Genomic DNA, 19,347 nt, shown 5'->3' with positions numbered 1-19,347 from the left:
TGGAAAAGCTTTTGCAGTTCCATTGCTGTTCATGGTTATTTCTGCATATTTTGCAGTCCCAAAACACTGTTAAGTGTAGAGTCACTACAGAGCAATTTTAACTCTGTCTGAAGAGTCAAATGCAGGTTCTGGCAGTAAAGGGATGGCTCTAGCTGAAGAGGCAAAGATCTACCTGAAGATTTCACCCATTAGAAAGAAAAACAATCTAGTAGGAGAAGTGAATAAAATAGAGACAAATTGTGGGAGACTGGAAGAGCACTGTACTCAGTTTTCTATTGCTCCAGTTTAAAGCTGGCTTCAGCTCTCATATATCGCTGTCTGTACTACTCAACTGAAGATTTTGTAGCTTTGTTTCCAGCAAACAGTACTTCCCTGGAAAAGTCTGAGTATAGACTGGAGAATAGTGAGTGAGGCACTTTTCTTACTCAACATTATACAAGTTCTGTTCTAGGTCTACAGGAAAATAATTTTACTGTGCTGGAAAACAACCAACAGCACAGCTATAGTCAGCAAACCATGAATGTTCTGGTTTTAGTAATTGGAACTTTGCAAAAAAAAAAAAAAAAGGATAATAGGAAAAGGCAAGAGCTGATTTGTGGCTAACTTAGAGGTACTGTAACAGTACATTCAAATTTTTGGGGTTTGGTTTTTTTTGGGGTTTTTTTCCTTTTTTTTTTTTTTTTTTTTCCTCCTAAAACTGACATAAAACATTTCTGGCAGCTCTCTGTTGTGTGTAAAAATATGAGAGGAGCACAGAAGTTCATGCATAAAAAATAGATTTCCTTCTCCCTCCCATTCCTCTCCTATCAGCCTGTGGTACCTTCACTCAGAGGTAGGTCAAGGCAAGGAAAATGTATCTGGCAGCATTGCATATCAAGAGTTTTTAATCCACTGTGTCACCTCACTAGCAGCTGTACTTGCTACTGCAATTATATCAGAACCCAAAACAGAACAATTAGAAAGTGAACTGGAATAGATGGTGCAACGTATTTAGTGGCTGCACATAAGGTTTTACCAATAGTTCAAATATAATCTCCTTTATGGTAAATTAAATTTGATTTAAACTTAGATTTAAATGGAACTGCAAATGTCAACAGACAGGAATACCTTAAGACAATTGCACCTTTCCTGCACATGCAACATTTAAGTTTAAGCTTTGGACAACCATCCAGATTAGCCTTTTGCTACTAGTAGTATCTTTCTCATATCACCTATTTTATAACTGAGATATATGTAGTTTCTTGAATTCTACATCCTGACTTATTAATAGGATTTCTTCCAAAACCTGAATATAGAAATAAGCATAATACAATAATACAATAAGGCAGTGGAGTTACTAAATTCTTTACAGGAGCTGATGATTTTTGAATGACAACTTCAATTCAGAACCTAACCTTGGTGATTATTCTGGACTGGTTACTGTTCCAGTAGTGTTATTTGTTTAAACACTGAATAAATTGCAGGATCAGTGCCACCTCATCCATGCTGGCAGCCAAATATTTAATAACCATCTGTAAAGTTCACACGAGGATTCATGCTCAAGAGTGACATCTGCCATCAGATCAAGAGGGTAAGAAGTAATGGTAGATAAAGAATATCGTGCTTTAATGGAAGTTTTCTCTAAGTGCTTAAACAAAAGCCTCTTTCACCTGCTGACTCTTAATCATCTCATTTATTGTTTTATTCCAAAATGAAATGTGAAATTTTTCACCATCTCTTAAACCACCTGAAATTCAACAGGAATACCTAGATAAGTACAGTCAGAAAACACTGTACAACAGAACTTTCTGATTTTAGGGAAGCTCACTGAGTCCTGGATATAGGCATAGTCATTAAGATTTAATCTATCCTGGAAAATGCAACTACTCAGCATCAGAAATCCACCCTGAGCTAAACAGAAATCCACACTGAGCTAGAAGAACCGAACTGCCAACAGTAACATGACTGTCTGCTCATAAGGGCACATCTCTTCAGTGGATAGAGAGAATTCTCATTCCTTAAGTGGCACATTTTTGACACCGTTTTACTAAATAAAAAGGGGTGCTAGAAGTCAAATCATCCTCTGTAACAATACAATACAATCCTGAATGCAGAGTTGGGTTGTCATACACTGCTATATAAGTTGTCATTTAATACTACTAAAAAGAAAATAACTTCTAACTCTATTGTCAGGTAACCGTCTTTGGAGAACAGTGAATTTAATGTCTAACACCCACATGAGACACAGGAATAGCTGGATTAACAAGCCATGTCATGCTGTCAGCTGCTGTTTATTTACATAAAATGTCACAATCTAGAAATAAATTGCAAAGTTTAAAAACATTGAATTGTTGTCACACCCAATGTTTCTCTTGCTGGACAAAAGTTACATCTCATTTACATTGCATTACTTTCTAAATGTCTGTGCATATTCTTGAGTCTTCACCTTGTCATTTAGGTGGCATATAAGATATTCTTCCCTCTCTGCTTCACTCTGCTTCATTTCTTTGAAAAAGACTAAACAGTTTAAATCTTGCTTCTGCCATGTTGCTGTTTACCTCATGTTGGCGAGTACTGTGTGAGTTTCTTCACCAAGCTTTTCTTCATTAAATTAAGAAGGTAATAACATTTTATATATATATTTTAATATAATGAAAACTTGAACTTCCCTTCTCCAGCACTGTCTTCAAACACAATTACATTTTACTTCATGTTCCATCAAGTTCTGGCTTGCTGTCTTATTTTTTTCCCAACTGTCATAGAAAAGTAAGAACTGAAAGAGATTATAACTGAGATAAGGTCAAGGGGAAATGGGTTTATTGTTTTAACTGTTTATTCTAAATTATAACTGGGAGCAGCTGCAATGTAGGTCAATAACTGAACTGGAATTCAGGTTGGATTATACTTTCACCTACTAACACACATGAACTTAAATTCTAAGCTCCGTCACACAGAGAGTGACATTGAGAGCTTAAAGACACTCAGGATTTTTTCAGGATATTGTCCCAAAGTACTCACCTTTAATTTAAAACTATAACTTAAGGGAAAAAAAGTTTATTTAATTATAGAAGACATTCCACAGAAAGAGATCATGGGTTTATCTTAAGTTAATGCTAAGAGCTGTTAGCATGAACACATGGGCACCCATTTTGGGAATAAAGATGAGGTGACACGGAGAAAGCCCAGTCCACACCATATAAAACCTGGGATACTCACTTGTCCAGGCTTGCCATTCTCACACAGGAAGGCCTCGTGCTCTGATGCAAACTCAGGGGCATTGTCGTTCACATCGAGAACTTTGATGGCAACAGGCACCCGGGACACCTGGCTGTGGTTCCCTAAGGAAAGAAACCAAAGTACCCAAGGTAAGCATATTTAATTGGGAATTCAATACAGCAGTGCTGGCACTGTGACCGTGCTCTTCGCCTTATCTGCTACGGATCGTGGAGTTGGAGCACCAGCTGAAGAAGGATAACCAGGGCTTTCTGGCTGAAAAGAATAAATAGATCCCTGTTGCAAACAGCATTTGTTGGAGATTAGCCCAATGAAGACCTTTCTTGATCTAAATTGGTAAGATTTTTCTTTGATGAAGTTTGTATTGTTTTATTGATAAAGTCCATTATATATGGAAAAGGGAAGGCTGCAAACAGCAGAGATTTATTTCTTTGTTTATCTTTGGCAGAGAACAGCACATTTTACTCCATTAATTGTTCTGACTGCACATCTATTATTTCTTCATTGCAAACACAGTTAAAGTACTGACCCACACTGGGAAAAAGATGGATGGGAGACTGACAGGGGCGAAACTAGACAGTAATTTGGACTATTAAAGCACTTTGATCATCTACCACTGACCAAAACTGTGACCTGTGAACTTCTTTTTTCACTGACGTAACGACTCATTATTTATAATATAGAGCTATTTTGCATAAAATTGCTTATCACTGTAAAGAGTAGAATGAGCTGTAAGGCAAGGAAAGCTAAACCAACAGTCTGCATCTACTTTGAATAGCTTTCAGAAGCAGCTGCCTGAGTCTTTCCCTCAATTCAACACCATTAATTTGCTCAGAGACTACTTATAAATATTTTAAATTATTTTTCCCCAAGGAGCAAGCCCATTAATTCAGTTTAAACTGAGGTCACCAGCTGATTTGGAGAGTTTGATAAACTGTTCCACAGCACAAGCACACCTCCACAGGTACCTCAACCCCAGTGTCAAAGTCCATCTCCCAATGAATATTATTTTCCAGTCATGGTATTCTACCTCGTTTGTATCATCAATAATGACAAATCTCAATATTCAGTGCACTTCTTGGTACAAATGACTACAAAGTACAAGACGATCAGGCTTTACCAGTGCTCAGGGACCAACTGGTGGCAGCTCTACAAATGACAGAGATGAATAAAGGCAGCATCACCATATACACTGTGGGTTTTGTGGTTTCCATCGGGGGTAATTCTGTTGTGACCTAATAAAACCCGCTATCTTACAGCCCTTTTTCCTCCTTGTGTCCTAAAGACACAAGATGGGAGGCTCCACCCAGAAATCTAAATGTGCAAATGTCAGTTGTTCTACTGACATTGAAATGGCATAAAAATAACAACTTTAAAAACACAAACTCAAATATATCAGTGCTATAAAAGGCTTTATATTTCTGGGGTCATCTGAAATACCAAAATCCCTCCTGGATAGGACATGGAAGATCACCACATATCAGAATGTAAATGTTTTCCATCTTAAGGAGCCAACAGTTTTTATATAGAAATAAACATATTACAGAAGAAAAAGAAACACCCACCAAAATATTATATGAGCAATATTTATGTTACTTTGCATCTTCTGATCTTACTTACTAAAAGGTGAGGGGAACACTTATACCATGAAATAATAATGCATTTGAAACCAAATAAAACCTCATATGCAAATCATGAATTCCAAACATTTTAAACACTTTTTAAATCTTCACTTAATAAAAATACAGACAATGAATCTCAAGCTTATCAGAATTCTCAGCACTAGTGTCATATTTAAACACTAAAGATTTACTTTTATCTAAATTAATGAAATGATGGCAGTTCAAATTTTAAAGACATTACAGAGAAATGTAATTAATTAGATAAGCTTCTAAAGAAATTATTCATGTCCCTTGTGACTGCCCCCAAAATGTTTGTCTTTCATCAGAAATACAAACATTAAATTTAAAGATATTATAATTAGAAACTTGATGAGAATTCATTTAAAAAAATTAATTTACTAAACACAAGAGAGGCCCAGCTGGTTTGGAAATCTCTAAACAAGGGGATATCCACTGCTTTTTAGGGTTCCTGTGACTGTGGTGAAATTTGTTGTTGAGAAAGAGAGAGAGATGGGAGAGGGAAATGTATCTACGGCTTGTACTGCCCACCACTCTGAATACACTGCACTATTTTGTCATCCCAAACTTCCCAGGGAAATTCCACTTTGTGCTAAGTGTTTTCCTGCACCCTGAGCACACCTATTCAAACACATTAGTGAGTCCTCACTAAGCAAGCCCAGGTTGAAAACGCTGTCAGGACGGAACAGTTCCATCTGTTCATCTCCATACGTTTCATGTCTGCAGACTAGGTGCTGAAACATGTACAGAGGGTGGCCAAGCTTAAACCCAGATCTGCTGGCAATGCCCCAAATGCTTGAGCTGGGAGTAGGAAGGGATTGGAGTGCATCCAGGCTGGTCACAACCTGCCCCAACTGCACGGTCACTGCCCTTCAGGCCGTTGGTAGTTGAATACTTGTTAGTATTCAACAATCAGAACTTTTCCTCATTTGTATGAATGGACAGTTAGTTCTTTCTAAACTAAGAACAAACCTGAGTTTAATTACTGCGTGGGTTTTTGTTTAGTTTGGGTTTTTGCCCAATAAACCCCTCAGTCAGTAAATTTAAGGGAGGCTGAACCTTCTTGCATGAACCAGGTAGACAGCTAGACTGACTGCTTAACTTCCCATCTGTTATTTTATGCAAAATCATTAAAAAAGGTGAAGTTAGAGACTCTTTAAGGAACTAACCAGATTTTTAAAAGCTTTAGCACCAGTATGTATTGTGATGCACAGTTTAAAAAGACCTACCTTGAATTTTGCAATATAAAAGTATCATTATGGCTGTCACTTGAGAAACATCAGCTTTGTTTGAAAATTTAACGCACTGAGATGCAAGATTGAAAAATATTGAGAAAATTTCTACTAGTCTAGTTAAATAAAAGTCTGTTCAAGCAAGGGCTGCACAGAAGGACTTAGTTGGCCATCTGAGGATGCCACTCTGTGTCTAGATGAGCAAAGAACATTTCTGAACTCCAGCAGTGAAATCCAGATGAGCACAGAACACACACACAGAAAGGAGCATCTAGACAGATCCAAGGAAAGGAAGAATCAATGCAACATAACTAGTGGAACTTAGTTTGGGTTGATAAATAAACTTCCAAAAATTATGGAAAATCCACCTGGGTTTAGAAATGCATATTGAAAGGTTTGCGTGGGTCATAAGCACCTAAAAAGCTCTTCTGTTTTCTCTCTGGGAGAAAGACTCTACTGGAACATTAAATGCTTGAAATGCCCAGCTTGCTGGTACTCCTCAGAGTAACCCACTGAAACTGATTCAGGGTTTAAAAACGCTGTAGAGTTTGATACCAAAATGATGAGGCAGATCAAATAATCCAAGTCAAATTAAAGCAAACCAACAAAAAACCAAACAAACATTATCAAGCAACTTAGTGTCTCCAAACCTGAACTTCTGGAGGCTACAGTCCCATGCTTTACCACTTGTTATTGGGATCAACACTTTTTGTCCTTACTGGAAAAAGTCCTACGTAATTGAGATGTGTCTGTATTGTAGGAAATTTGTATTACAAAGCACTGAGTGTTGACAACATTGTTATTGCACACAGCAAGAGTTTCTAGGAGTAACTAGAACTTATAAATATAATTTTTGGTCTTGTACTACAATTAACTAAATAAAATACAGCTTTTCAAATCCCATAAGCACTTAAAGTCTTCATAAACTTGCTTAAAACACTTTCCCCGTCTTCCCTTGACTGATAAAATGCTTTTTGAGATAAAGAGAATTATTGTGGCCCATAATGAAGTTTATAATTTATTTAAACTGAAGAAATCCAGTTTAGTTCAGTTTTCCTTTAGGTAATTAAATAATCCAAAATCACTTCAACATTCTCTATAAAAAATCATTAGCTGTCTTGCATTTTACCTAAAATTTATCTATATGAATATAAAGTAGATTCCTAGAAAAAAACTAATTTATTATTATTATTAATTATTAGTATTATTACTATCATCATCATCACCACTACCACATGGTTTGGAAATTGTTATTTCATGCTTCTCTGATTCAAGGAAATTTCTACAATAATTATATTTTAAATTAGAAGTAGAGGAAGACCTAGTTCTAACAAAGAAATCAAAACAAAATCTGAATCACTGACTTAATAAAAAACAACAGCACTGGGTTTACATCCCTTATGTTTCAAACTTATTAAGTTGTATTTTAACAGATCCAATCCCCCTGACTTTATCAAAGTTTTATCTGATTACTTTATTAAGATAATCCTCAGGATAAGTTTTATTTCTCCTCTTGCAGTTTATGTTGTTGTTTTCTTTAGGCAATCCTTTACTTCTAGAATGCCACAGCTTATAACATTCTTTCTGTCATATAAAACTGACAAATCTGACTTAAAGAATCCTTAGATACACAGATGCTATTGTGAAACAGAGGTTTTATTTATGTTGAAGCTTAACTCTAGAAATCACAGAGTGCAGCAAATACTGGGCTCGTTTTTCTGCAGCGTTGGGTAATGATCTGATTCAAGAGAGGCTGAGTGCCTGAAACCCTCTCCAAAATTGTCAGGAAGACAGCAGTAATTGCCAGCATTTCTCTTAAAAATACCAGAACACAAGCTATTTCTGAGCTAGGACAAAATTCAGACAACAAACTAAAAACCCAGACAGAACTGTTCAGCAGGAAGATTTAGATTCCCCATTGAACTGATTGTCTTTTTAAAGGATGAGAAGTCATGGATTATTGAAATAGCAATACAAACATACCAGTACTTAGTACTTACAGTTCCTGTACGAGGTGCTAAGACAAGAAACAAACACGGCCTCCTAATTATTATTCAATTTGTATTTCTTTAGCACATGGAATTCGCCGGAGCAGCACAGATTGTGGCGAGTGGCTGTGTGTACACATGTGTGGGAGGGGCGCAGAAGGGAAGGGATGTGGAACATATTTCTCAGGTTTGTTCCTTCAGTCATTCTTTGGGAGAAAATAATAACGGAGTTGAGAAGTTTCGTCTCTTTTCTCCAGCTCCCTGGGTTTATTTTGTTGTGGGCTCCAGAAGGATGAATGAGGCAAGAGCAAAGCTTTGTCACACTCTATTTCTGTTTCCTCACTGAGAGACTGTCACAAGTTTAACCAAGAAGTAGCTTAATATCATCCACCTCTTCAAAGCTGAATTTGGAGTTAAGAGGTTCCCAAAGTTCAGCAACTCCATCTGTAAAGAGGTGACTCGGGAAGGCCACCTTCCCTTATTCAATGTATGAGATGTATCACTTGGGACTAAAGGACTGATTTTACTTTCAGGTTGCTGAAAATACGAAAACAAAAAATAAAGATTGAAATTTCTTTGATACATGCACACACCGTGGCAGAAAATGTTAATTAAATACACCATATCCTTCAGGTCCTGTTTTCACTCACTCTCTTTTTCTGTGGGATTTTTTTTTTTTTTTTTTTTTTTTTTTGGTACATAAGTGCACATAAGACATTAAAATTATTTCATACAACCCAGCACCAATCAGATTCTGAATCAATTACCTAAATTATGCAGAAAATGGAGACATGCCTGCAAAAAGACCACATTTTTTTTATAAGTGATATTCCACCTAGCCCTGCACTCAGCTCTTTTCTTGCCACTGAATTATTTACTACATTTGAAATCATTTAGGATTCCAAATAAAAATATACTTTAAATTAAAGCAGGGATTTCAACTGGGTACTTGGTTAACATCAAAGGATCAACACTGATTTATAAAACTTGATAATAAATTTTTAAAAGGGAGCCTATTCCTTTCTTACAGGTACAATGCATACTGATAGAATCAGTTAGCCCTCATTTTGCTTATCTGAGGTCAGGCTGTAATTTGACATTCAAATGCAACCTCTCCGCTATTTTTCATGCCATGAAGACGTGCAGTTGTTCAGCAGCTTCACAAATAGTTACTCTGTAATTACCTCTGATACTCTGTGAATTGTAAGATCCATTTGCAAAACCGGGGAAGGTTTGTAATTTTCTGCAGAAGTATCTTATTTTGCTTGGTGTATTTGCATGATATTGCCTTGTCTGACTGCACAGACAGATCAAAAGGGCTTGGAAAGGAGAGACTAGATCAGAAAAGCAAAACATGCCCTCAAATGTAGTTCACAAGAGTGAAAAGCACCTCTTCTACCACAACCCTGGCTATAAGGGAAAATCAAAAGATCCTGTCCTATTTAGATTTAGCTGTGCATGATAAGAGAGAAGTTATCCTCTGCTGCAATGAGAATGAGAACATGGGTCACACTGAGCGAGCTCTAAGTTTGTCCTGGAGGGAGCAGAGGATGCTGAAAAAAATTCAAATCCACCTTGGGGCTGGAGGGGATTGAGAAGCAAAGACAACCCCCACACCTCACGCCATCCTTCCAAAAACTCAACAACACCGAAACTCGAGGCTTTCTGGTTATTCCATATGACTCTGAATGGTGATTTGTCTTTAATCCCAATGTGTATGTTTTGAAAACTCCACCTTGGTGTCACCATTTGCTATTCAGTGGCATGAGCTCCAAAGAGCAAATGCTAGAAGAGACAGGAGATGCTCCATGTACTGGATAACACAAGTGCTGATTACATGGAACACACCTATTGCATCAGAGAGGGATTTGGAGGCTGCCATGGCATTCTGGAGATGCTGCTGCACATGGCTTGGACAGGTGCACCTTCTCTGGATGAGAAACTGGCTGATGGCCTGACCCAGAAATGGGAAATGGTGCCACATCCAGCTGGTGCCAGGCACCAGGGGTGTCCCCCCAGAGCTTAGTGCTGGACCCAGTCCTGTTCAGTATCTCTGTGGATGGTCTGGATGAGGGAATTTGGGTCATCCTCAGTCAGTTTGAAGATAACATCAGGTTGGGTGGGAGTGGGGATCTGCTGGAGGGCAGGAAGGCTCTGCAGAGGGATCAGGACAGGCTGGATCCATGAGTTGAGGGACACCAGGGCCAAGTGCCAGGTCCTGCCCTGGGGTGCCCCCAGCCCCATGGAGCTGGGCTGGGGCAGAGGGGCTGGAAAGCTGCTGCTGGGAAAGGCCCTGGGGTGCTGTGCCAGGGGCTGGACACAAACCCAGCTGTGCCAGGGGCCAGGGGCACCTGGGCTGTGCCAGCCCTGGGTGGCAGCAGGCCCAGGGCAGGGCCCGTCCCCTGTGCTGGCCCTGCTGAGGGACCTCGAGGGCTGTGGCCAGCTCTGGGCCCGTCATGGCCACGAGAGCCCCGGAGGGGCTGGAGCGTGTCCAGGGAAGGGAACGGGGCTGGGGAAGGGGCTGGAGCCCCAGCAGGGGCTGAGGGAGCTGGGAAGGGGCTCAGCCTGGAGAAAAGGAGGCTCAGGGGGCCCTTCTGGCTCTGCACAACTCCTGACAGGAGGGGACAGCCGGGGGGTCGGGCTCTGCTCCCAGGGAACAGGGACAGGAGGAGAGGGAACGGCCTCAGGCTGGGCCAGGGCAGGCTCAGGGTGGACAGCAGCAGGAATTTCTGCATGGAAAGGGTGCTCAGGCCTTGGCAGGGGCTGCCCAGGGAGGTTTGGAGTGCCCATCCCTGGAGGTGGCACTCAGTGCTCTGGGCTGGGGACAAGGTAAGCACAGCTGGGGCTCCGTGGCCTTGGAGGGCTTTTCAGTGATCCTGGGTTTCTGTGAATGCATGGAATATGCAGGAGGAGAGAAAAATGGGCTATGAAAACAATGGGAACAAATGGATGGGATGAGACTTGGAAAGAGTTGGAATGGGCATCCTAATCAGAAATTGGAACATCTTTGCAATATTTGAGTAAGAATTATGGGTCCTTGTCTCTTGACATGCTCTGGATGCAAACAGCATGTCCTTAGAGGCTGCTCTGCATATCTAATTCTGACCACAGTGAGGTTTATATTCACAGTGACACATAATAAAGATATATGTGACACATCAATATGAGTAAACAAATACATAATTCAAAATAAAGTATTAGTAGAACTGCTTGAGAGGGCTGTATTGGAAGCTGCTGAAGTCATATCAGGTTTATGACAATGAAGCAATTCCAGTTTGTTCATTGATCCTAAGGAAATCCTTAAGGGAAAACAATAAAAAAACTCAACACTGCCGATATCCTTCCACCCACCCACACATCTATCCAGAGACCAAACTGAAACAACTTCTGGCAGAAAACAACCTGTATTTGTGATAAAGCATTGTCTAATTGAGCCTTATTTATCTCTAACGAGGACACAAGTCAGGAGGAAGTTTGCAGTTATATCACACCCAGTAAATTAGCTGTGCTATGTACTGAAGTGGGGAATCATTACAACTGCAAAACTAAAAATACAGCTAAAGTTTTAACGCTTACTAGCAGTGCACTTATTAACAACTCCAAGAAATGGCAACCTTGAAATATTTGAAGTTTTACAGTTACATTTTTGTGCAGAAGGCCAATGCAAATCAAACATGAAGCAAATGGAAAAACAATACGTAACTTCAAGATTGAGCAATAGAGAAACAACATTTGTGATCTCTGGAAGCAACTCCAAGAAGGAATCATTGCTCTACAGACCCAGCATTTCAGAAAAGAGGCTACTAAAAGATTTTGAGCTAAGGTTTTCCATTTCCTTGTGGCAAACACCACTAGGAAGGACAAAAGTTAGGAAAACAAAGAACCTCAGAATCATCTTTCTGATACTTTCATTATACACTCTAGAATAATAACAGTGTGATGAAATGCCACTGGATCTGTACTTTTGTGGATCAAAGTACCACAAGCCTAATTAGGATTCCAGATTTTCTGAGGCAGTGTAATGCCTTAAATCATTGTGAGGAAGTAACAGGTTTTAATTTCTAAATATAACAATGAGAAAAAAATCCAGACAATAATATGGTGTCCTTGAACAACAGAAAAGAATTTGACTTAAAAATAAGGCAGTGGACAGGCAGGAAAAGAAATTGACAGAAAAAAAAATTATGACAAAACAAATTTACCAGGACATGATTTGCTGCTGTGTTTCTCAATTCCAGCTTAACCAAGGGAGTTGTGCTGCCATAAAACAGTCAGGAATCTGTCCCACACTTTAGAGCAATTATATTATTAATACCCTAATACCTCATGCACATTAAAATCTTATAAAAATATTGACTTAGATATGCAAGGTCTTATTGTCAATTATAATTAGCTATGAAATTTTCTAATGACTAGCAGCAATAATAACAACAATAAGCAGACTGATTGAGGACAAGTTGTCTGGAATATTTGGGGCTTTTTATTTGAAATGATTTCATGATTGAAGTAAAATAATTTATAACTCAAATAAAATCCCTCCCTTACTCATAGACAAAGCATCAAAATGCTTTAATAAAGATTTTTATTAAAGCAGAATTTATTATAGAAGCATTTAAATGTCATTAATTTCAGCGCTCATATTGCTTTCTGAGACTGATTTTCTTAACAGTGCAATTTAATTAATCTTATGTTTCCTTCACAGACAGAATATTGCTGGATATCCTGGATATAAATTGGGTTCTAGGAGTTCAGTATCAAACCTTCTTACTTGCATACCTTCAGCAATAAGCAAAAAAGACCTCTCCAGCACATCAGAATGCACCTTTAAAAAGACCATCTCCTTTGTCTTCCAGACAGAAAATAGTTCCATCCTTTCCTACCCTGCACCTTTGCCAGAAGCTCAGAGCATCCTGCTCAGTCTTTATTCCAGACAGAAATGTGCCTCAAGAAGATTGACTGAAATGATACTGAGTTACAAACCCCTACTCTGACCTGCTCTCATGCAGAAAAACCAGTGGAGATTTCAGACAGTTCCAATGTGCCAGAACTGATGAACTCAGGTTCTCAAATGAGGTCAATTCCGCACAGTATTTCTAAGATTAATGTTATTTTCTTTAGAACTTCTAATTCAAATGTTCAAAGTGCAGATGGCCAGTTGCTAGCTGGTCAGGGTAAAGATGCACTTTGCTAATATAACATATATCTATATATCAGCTATATATCTATATGGTCAGCCTCTAAATTTCCTCAAACTAATAAATATTCTGTGAACTAATTAGTCATGTACATTTCTGCTTGTATTCCTTACCTGAATCCTTCCCTGCTTTATGCCCCAGGAAACCTTATTTCCTTCTAGAGCACCACCCAATGCCCAACCTTTTGTGTTTTAAGCTTTGAACAGTGTTCCAACTCCTGTACAATTTTACAAAATGAATATTTGACAATCTAGAACTTGGATGTCCAGCCTGGATTTTTAATGCCCAGAAAACAGAAGTATCATTTAGACTGTTACTGCAAATCTCTCTCCTTTTCCTTGTCATAATGATGTTCACTACTTTCTTTGACCTTTTTTAGGTTTATTTGTTTGTTTTGTTTTTTCTTTTTTTTTTTTTTTTTTTTTTTTTTTACTGAATTACATAGATGCTTTATTCCAGAGGGAGCTGCCTCCCTCTGGAATCAGAGGGAGAAGTCTCCAACTCCTACTCAGCATCCCATACCTGAATTTTAGTGCTTGCTCCTGAACTACTAAGGCCACTTCACACAGAGATTGTTTCACAAGCACACTCCTTTCCCATTTGTATCTCCTCATAATATGGCCACTCCCATGCTATTATCCATGTGGATCACCTCTCCTGCTATTCTCGAGCTATGTGAAACACTAATGGGAAAATCTGTGCTATGCTTGAGCACATTTTCACAGTTGAGAACTGCAAACTGCCTTGACAAGATGCACCAGCCCTCCACTGCCCAATGGCAAACCTTCCATGACCGTTTAGGATCTGAGGAGCTCTGCATAACCCTCTAGTTATGTGCAAAAGGATAAAAACCACCTTTGCAATTTCTGTGTTTTAGTGTGAAAATGATGGATTATATAGTTTGAGTTCCACTAAGCGAGAGCAAAAAGGGTCAAGCAGAAAAGGTTAATATTCCTGAGCTTCTCTTGTTTAAACCTCCATAAAGGCTTATTTCCTTCCTTTTCTCAAACTTACCGAAATTTACTCAGCCCTAAGTTAATTATATGATGTACCAAAGTAACTATCTAAAATGTTAGAATTATTGCTAATAATGCCTATAGTTATTTTACCATAAAAGCCTAAATAAAATTAAATAAATGAAAGCATAATGAAAGCAAAGGTATGCATGGCATTCAAAAGTATATTGTAGCTGAAGGCTTGTTCTGAAGAAATATGTCTCTCTTCCTTTTTAATTAGTGTCCTTGCATTTTTTAAAGGAATACACACTATAGATAACTTTAGCAGTGCATGTGCTGGGTGATGATTCAATTACTCTATTTATGTTCTCGGTAAACCATATAGAGCCTTTCTGGCTTTATGCCCTTTCCCATTAGGTGACAAAATTGCCTCATACTTCTTCATTTCCAAAGAATGCCATTGGTGTGGGTAATTACCTGTGTCAGAGCCCACAGCTTTGTCCTTGAGATGCCTCTGCTGTGGGCCTGGAAAATATTTATTGTGGTCAAATCACCATTTACATTTCAAGATCTTGTCTAGATTTTCACCTCTTGCTTTGAATAATTATTCAGTAGAATTTCTACTTGTTGTGGCAGTTCTGGTGCTTTGCCCAGCCCTTGGGCAGGGGGCTGAGTGCTGCTTGCTTGGCACATGGGGCTGAGTGCCAAGAACCCTTTGATCAAGCAGTCAATCCCAATGAAAAGAACATCTCTGTGACTGCAGTGCCTGCAGAATACGGACAGCAGAAATTCCATTAAAACCCTTCATTCAGTGATTTAAACCTTGGCTGAAAGCACTGCTCCAGGCCACAGGCCTGTCCCAGGCACTGGCTTTGGAATTCCCTAGTGGACTGCTCTGTTGTGTGTCTGTGGGTGTGATGTGCAGAGTGTGAGGATCACAGGATCCCAGAGTGGTTTGTGTTGGAAGGACCTACAAATATTCTTCTTCCACACCCTGCCATGGGCAGGGACACCTTCCACTGTCCCAGGCTGCTCCCAGCCCCAGTGTCCAACCTGGCCTTGGGCACTGCCAGGGATCCAGGGGCAGCCCCAGCTGCTCTGGGCACCCTGTGCCAGGGCCTGCCCACCCTGCCAGGGAACAATTAATTTCTTCCTAATATCCAGCCCAAGAGAGAGAAGAATCCAGTGCTGCAAATAATCATAACACAGCTCAGAGGAAAATATAAACCTTGAGTAGTCCACTCAGTGCTGCATGGAGTGAAAGCAAGCCTGGGGACTTTAAAGGGATCATCATTTAGCTGTCTTTAGAGATAATGAGCCAGGCTTTCTGTTATTTATTGATGTGTTTGTCACAAATCTGAGCTGGCCAAGTGGAATATATTTAGAAGTCTTTACTTGTTGAAATCTATGGTATCATTCAAGGAAGCTGAACTATGCGATACACATATTCCGGGGGAAAAAATTACCTCACTTTTTAAAAAGAGAATTTCAGATAAGCATTGCTAATAATGAAGGCATTGCAGTATATTTTGTTTCCAAAGAATTCACTAGAATCCTGTATCTCAAGCAGATCTCAGCTTCAGTTTTGGAGGGATGAATATGCAAATATCAGGATATTCATATTTAAATCAGAGGAATGTTGTGCAGTCAAATTCTATTGCTAATAAATTTCTTTCTAGGCTAAGTTAAACCAGCTTCTCTGAGATAAGTTTTGCTTTAGTTTCAATCTACACCAGTACTCCATTTATTACTGCTGTTGTTATATCAATTAACCAGCAATGATGGGCATTTCCCTAGTATTAATGGCCCACATTGTGAGTGTGCTAGGAAGTGTCTGCAAGGTGGCTGTTCCAGCCGTTAGAAAATGGAAATGGAAATCCACGGAGCTGGAGGCAGAAAGAGGACAGAGTTTAATTATGACATGCCTTATCCATGTCTGGCAATCTGATCTCTTGAATGATCAGTGATTCTGAGCTCCATTCAGAATCTGTAGGAAAAAATGGCCTAATAAATAAGTCATGGCTATTTGATTTTCTTTCCCTCTGACTAGCACTGACAACACGTAACGTGGTAAGTGCTGGCAAACCTGTGCAAGAAACTGGGAGAATACTGAGGAAGTTAAGCCCAGCCTGAACCCTGCTCTGCTTCACTACCCAGCAAAACTGGCAGCCAGTTAATGCCAGCAACACAAGCATGTCAATGGGAGCAAGAATTACAGCTATAATTGTAATCTACACAGTGAAAAAATGTATTTGTGGGTTCAGGAGAATGGGATCGCATCTAACTTTTAGGATCCTGACTTCACCAGATTTTACTGAATGGTAGAAAATTCATTGCAAGCAAGTAGCAAAGAACCAAAGATGTGATGAGCTTTTGTACACATAAAAAAAGATGCACTAAAAGAGACGTCTGTAATTTAATCATTCATTCTTACTGCACTGCAATTCAGGCTGACAAAAATACTTCTACATGCCCCCAGATTCCTTTCCTGTTCAGGATACAGCTCCAGACAGCTCAAAGGTATGAGAAGCACTATCAACCCTGACTTACAGAGCAAGTCTAACATTCACCCCTCTCTCAAGCATTTAAATTTAAAATAAACCTCCCAACCCTGGCTACAGCTTTCAGCTCATGTAAGTCTCAGCTACACCACAAACTAATGAGAAATCTCATTAGGTCAGTGTTTAAAGTCCAGAGTTGGTGACAACATTCACCCTTTATATCCAAGAGCACAAAGGTTCATTCTCAGGGAATCATTTTGCCAGTGGACCTGCTTCCTCCAGCCTGTCATCTCCTTGATATTCCTGCTCCTTTCCATTCAGCAGGGTAAACTTGGTGAATGGCAAGGTAGAAAGAAAATTTAGGAATCAATTCACTGGTTCAATAGCTTTGAGTCTCACCCTTGCCATGAGTGTATTTCTTCTGCACACCCTAAGCCTGCATTTCAGATGTATCTTTCAAAGATGTCAAGGTTCATTCTAATATTATCTTCTCTTGAAAATCCATATGGCAGAATTCATCAGCACAGAGGAGACGAGGAAAAAAGTTAAGCAACAAAGAAGCAAAAATTATTTTGATCCCATAAGAAAGAGATGTAAGAAATCACACAGTAGAAAAAATGTGCAAAAGATATTTAGGAGTAGACAAATTTAAGGGTAGCAGTTGAGAGGACCAAAGCTGCAGAAGGAGTTTAAAGGAAAACATATAACTAAGCGTACAGTTAAATCTGAAATATTAAAACCAGCACCTAAATATCACCTGTATCACCTAAACATCACCTGTACCATGTTAATCTCATTCAGTTCATTCTTGTCCACAGATGGCTCTTTGCTTGGTTTAATCTCTAGTAACCACAATAAGATTAAAGAATTCACTCTTGTGGGCATGCAGCTAAAAAAGGGAACCTCCCAGTGTGACCATTCATGGTACTCTGTCAGGCACACTCCTACCACCCTACATTGTCACTGCTGGGACCCAGCAGCAGCTCCAGGTCCCCTCTTGACTCCCTACACCCCACTCACAGCCAGGGCAGGTTTCCTCACTGGTTCCAGCCCAGGTTTCCCTCAGCAGAGTCTCAGATCTCTCGTTCTATAAAGCCATTTATTCCCAGCACAGTAACACAGCCACAGCCTGAGCCTGTGCCTCTGAGGTGGGACCTCACAAAGACTTTTATCCCTGAGCTTTTTTCCCTTCACAGCTTGAGCACAGGGAAGCTTTGGCTCTTCTTCCTGAGCCCTGGGCTCCAGCCCTAACTCTGGGAGTCCCCCACCCAGCTAGTCATTGAATCCCCTGGCATGCAAAGGGTCACAGGTCACATCCTCCTGTCTCTCTGAGCTCCCACCCAGAGCTCAACCTGCAGCTTGCAAACCAAGCAACTGCACCAGGTGTGTCCCTCAACACAAGCAGAATACACCATGGTTACTGGGATTTTAGCAGGAGGAAAAGCCCTGTGCACTGGCCACACATTTCAGGAACCAGAATGTAAAGGCAAGACAAAAGTCTGGGCAAAGATATGAGGGACAGCCACTCAAGGCAGCTGTTTTTTAATCTTGCTGGCCACTTTAACTCCCTGAAAACAAAGGCTACAGAAAACTAGAAACTCCTTCAAAAGAGTCTGTCAGCAATGGGAAAGTAAAGGAGGGAACAGCACCATCCAAAATGTCTCACTTTGCACAAGTCTCAGAACACAATGGTAATGCTATTTGTCACCAATAGCAAGAATTATGTCTGAACAAGTACTGGCCAGACACTTGCCTATGAATGAGAACAGAAAATGTCTTTCTACTAAATAAAAACCCAGCCAAATGAAAAACCCCACAAAAATCCCACAAAACAACCCCAAACTGGTCTTTTGCCTGTCAAGTACATGTAGAAGAATCACATTCCCAACTGGCTCACACTTTCCTCTGCCTTGTTTTGCCAGACATGAAAGAGTTAAATTAATATTTTGGAGCATTAAGATTAAAAATGTTTAAAATTATCCACACATATTTTAAATCTGATCACTTTTAAAAAGATCAGCCAGTCTGAGCCTGAGGATCTTCACCCCCATTTGAAGTGAAAATGTGGAAGCAGAAACGTTTTATTCAGCCACACCAATCCTGCCTTGGAATATTCCTACCTGAGACAGTGGCTGAGGGGCTGATACAAATAAATAACTTTGCCATGGCAGGAAACTGCCAAAACTTTAATCAGCTTAGAGCACAAATTTAGATGCAGGTACCTTACCTGCACAAAGCTCTGAAATAGTGAATTATGGTCTGTCAAAAATTGGTGATTATCTATGAAAGTGTTGCTAAATTAGGGCATATTCGTATGATCTAGGATCTACCATGCTGGGAATCAAGAAATAAAAATCCAGTAGGATGGCTTATGAGTAGTAAGCAAATTTAATGGCAGTTAAATGGCTTGGTCATTGCCCTGCAGATGGAGAGGAGAGCCTTGCACAAGCCTTGGGAAGCAGCCAGCCCAGGAAGAGGAAATGTTCCTGCACGAACAATTCCCACAAATTTATTTTCCTGTGAGAGATCAGCAGTCCATTAATAAGACTGTCAGTGAAGACATTGTAATGACACATTTTCCACTTGCATTTGCTGCTTGTGTCTGCCTCCAATAGATTTCTG

General features: G+C 39.7%; 1 protein-coding gene across 8 annotated transcripts in view; it reads right to left on the bottom strand.

The window, feature by feature from the left end:
• Positions 1-19,347, bottom strand: part of CDH8 (cadherin 8) — a 152,794-nt gene that overhangs the window by 31,917 nt on the left and 101,530 nt on the right. For 6 of the 8 annotated variants that reach the window (XR_011003279.1, XM_068202508.1, XM_068202509.1 and 3 more), the window contains one exon: positions 3,196-3,317. Coding sequence is in view for 7 of the 8 variants with exons in the window: in XM_068202508.1 (XP_068058609.1) it covers positions 3,196-3,317 (122 nt within the window). In the remaining variant the exon portion in view is untranslated. Of the gene's footprint in view, positions 1-3,195; positions 3,318-9,257; positions 9,620-9,647; positions 10,032-19,347 lie in introns of those variants that run through there. The other 2 variants (XM_068202513.1, XM_068202514.1) reach the window with 2 other exon arrangements.

This window comes from Anomalospiza imberbis, chromosome 12, assembly GCF_031753505.1.
Source record: "Anomalospiza imberbis isolate Cuckoo-Finch-1a 21T00152 chromosome 12, ASM3175350v1, whole genome shotgun sequence".
Taxonomy (NCBI): Eukaryota; Metazoa; Chordata; class Aves; order Passeriformes; family Viduidae; genus Anomalospiza; species Anomalospiza imberbis.
The sequence above is the reverse complement of the archived record's forward strand: the minus strand, read 5'-3'. Positions and strand labels throughout refer to the sequence as shown.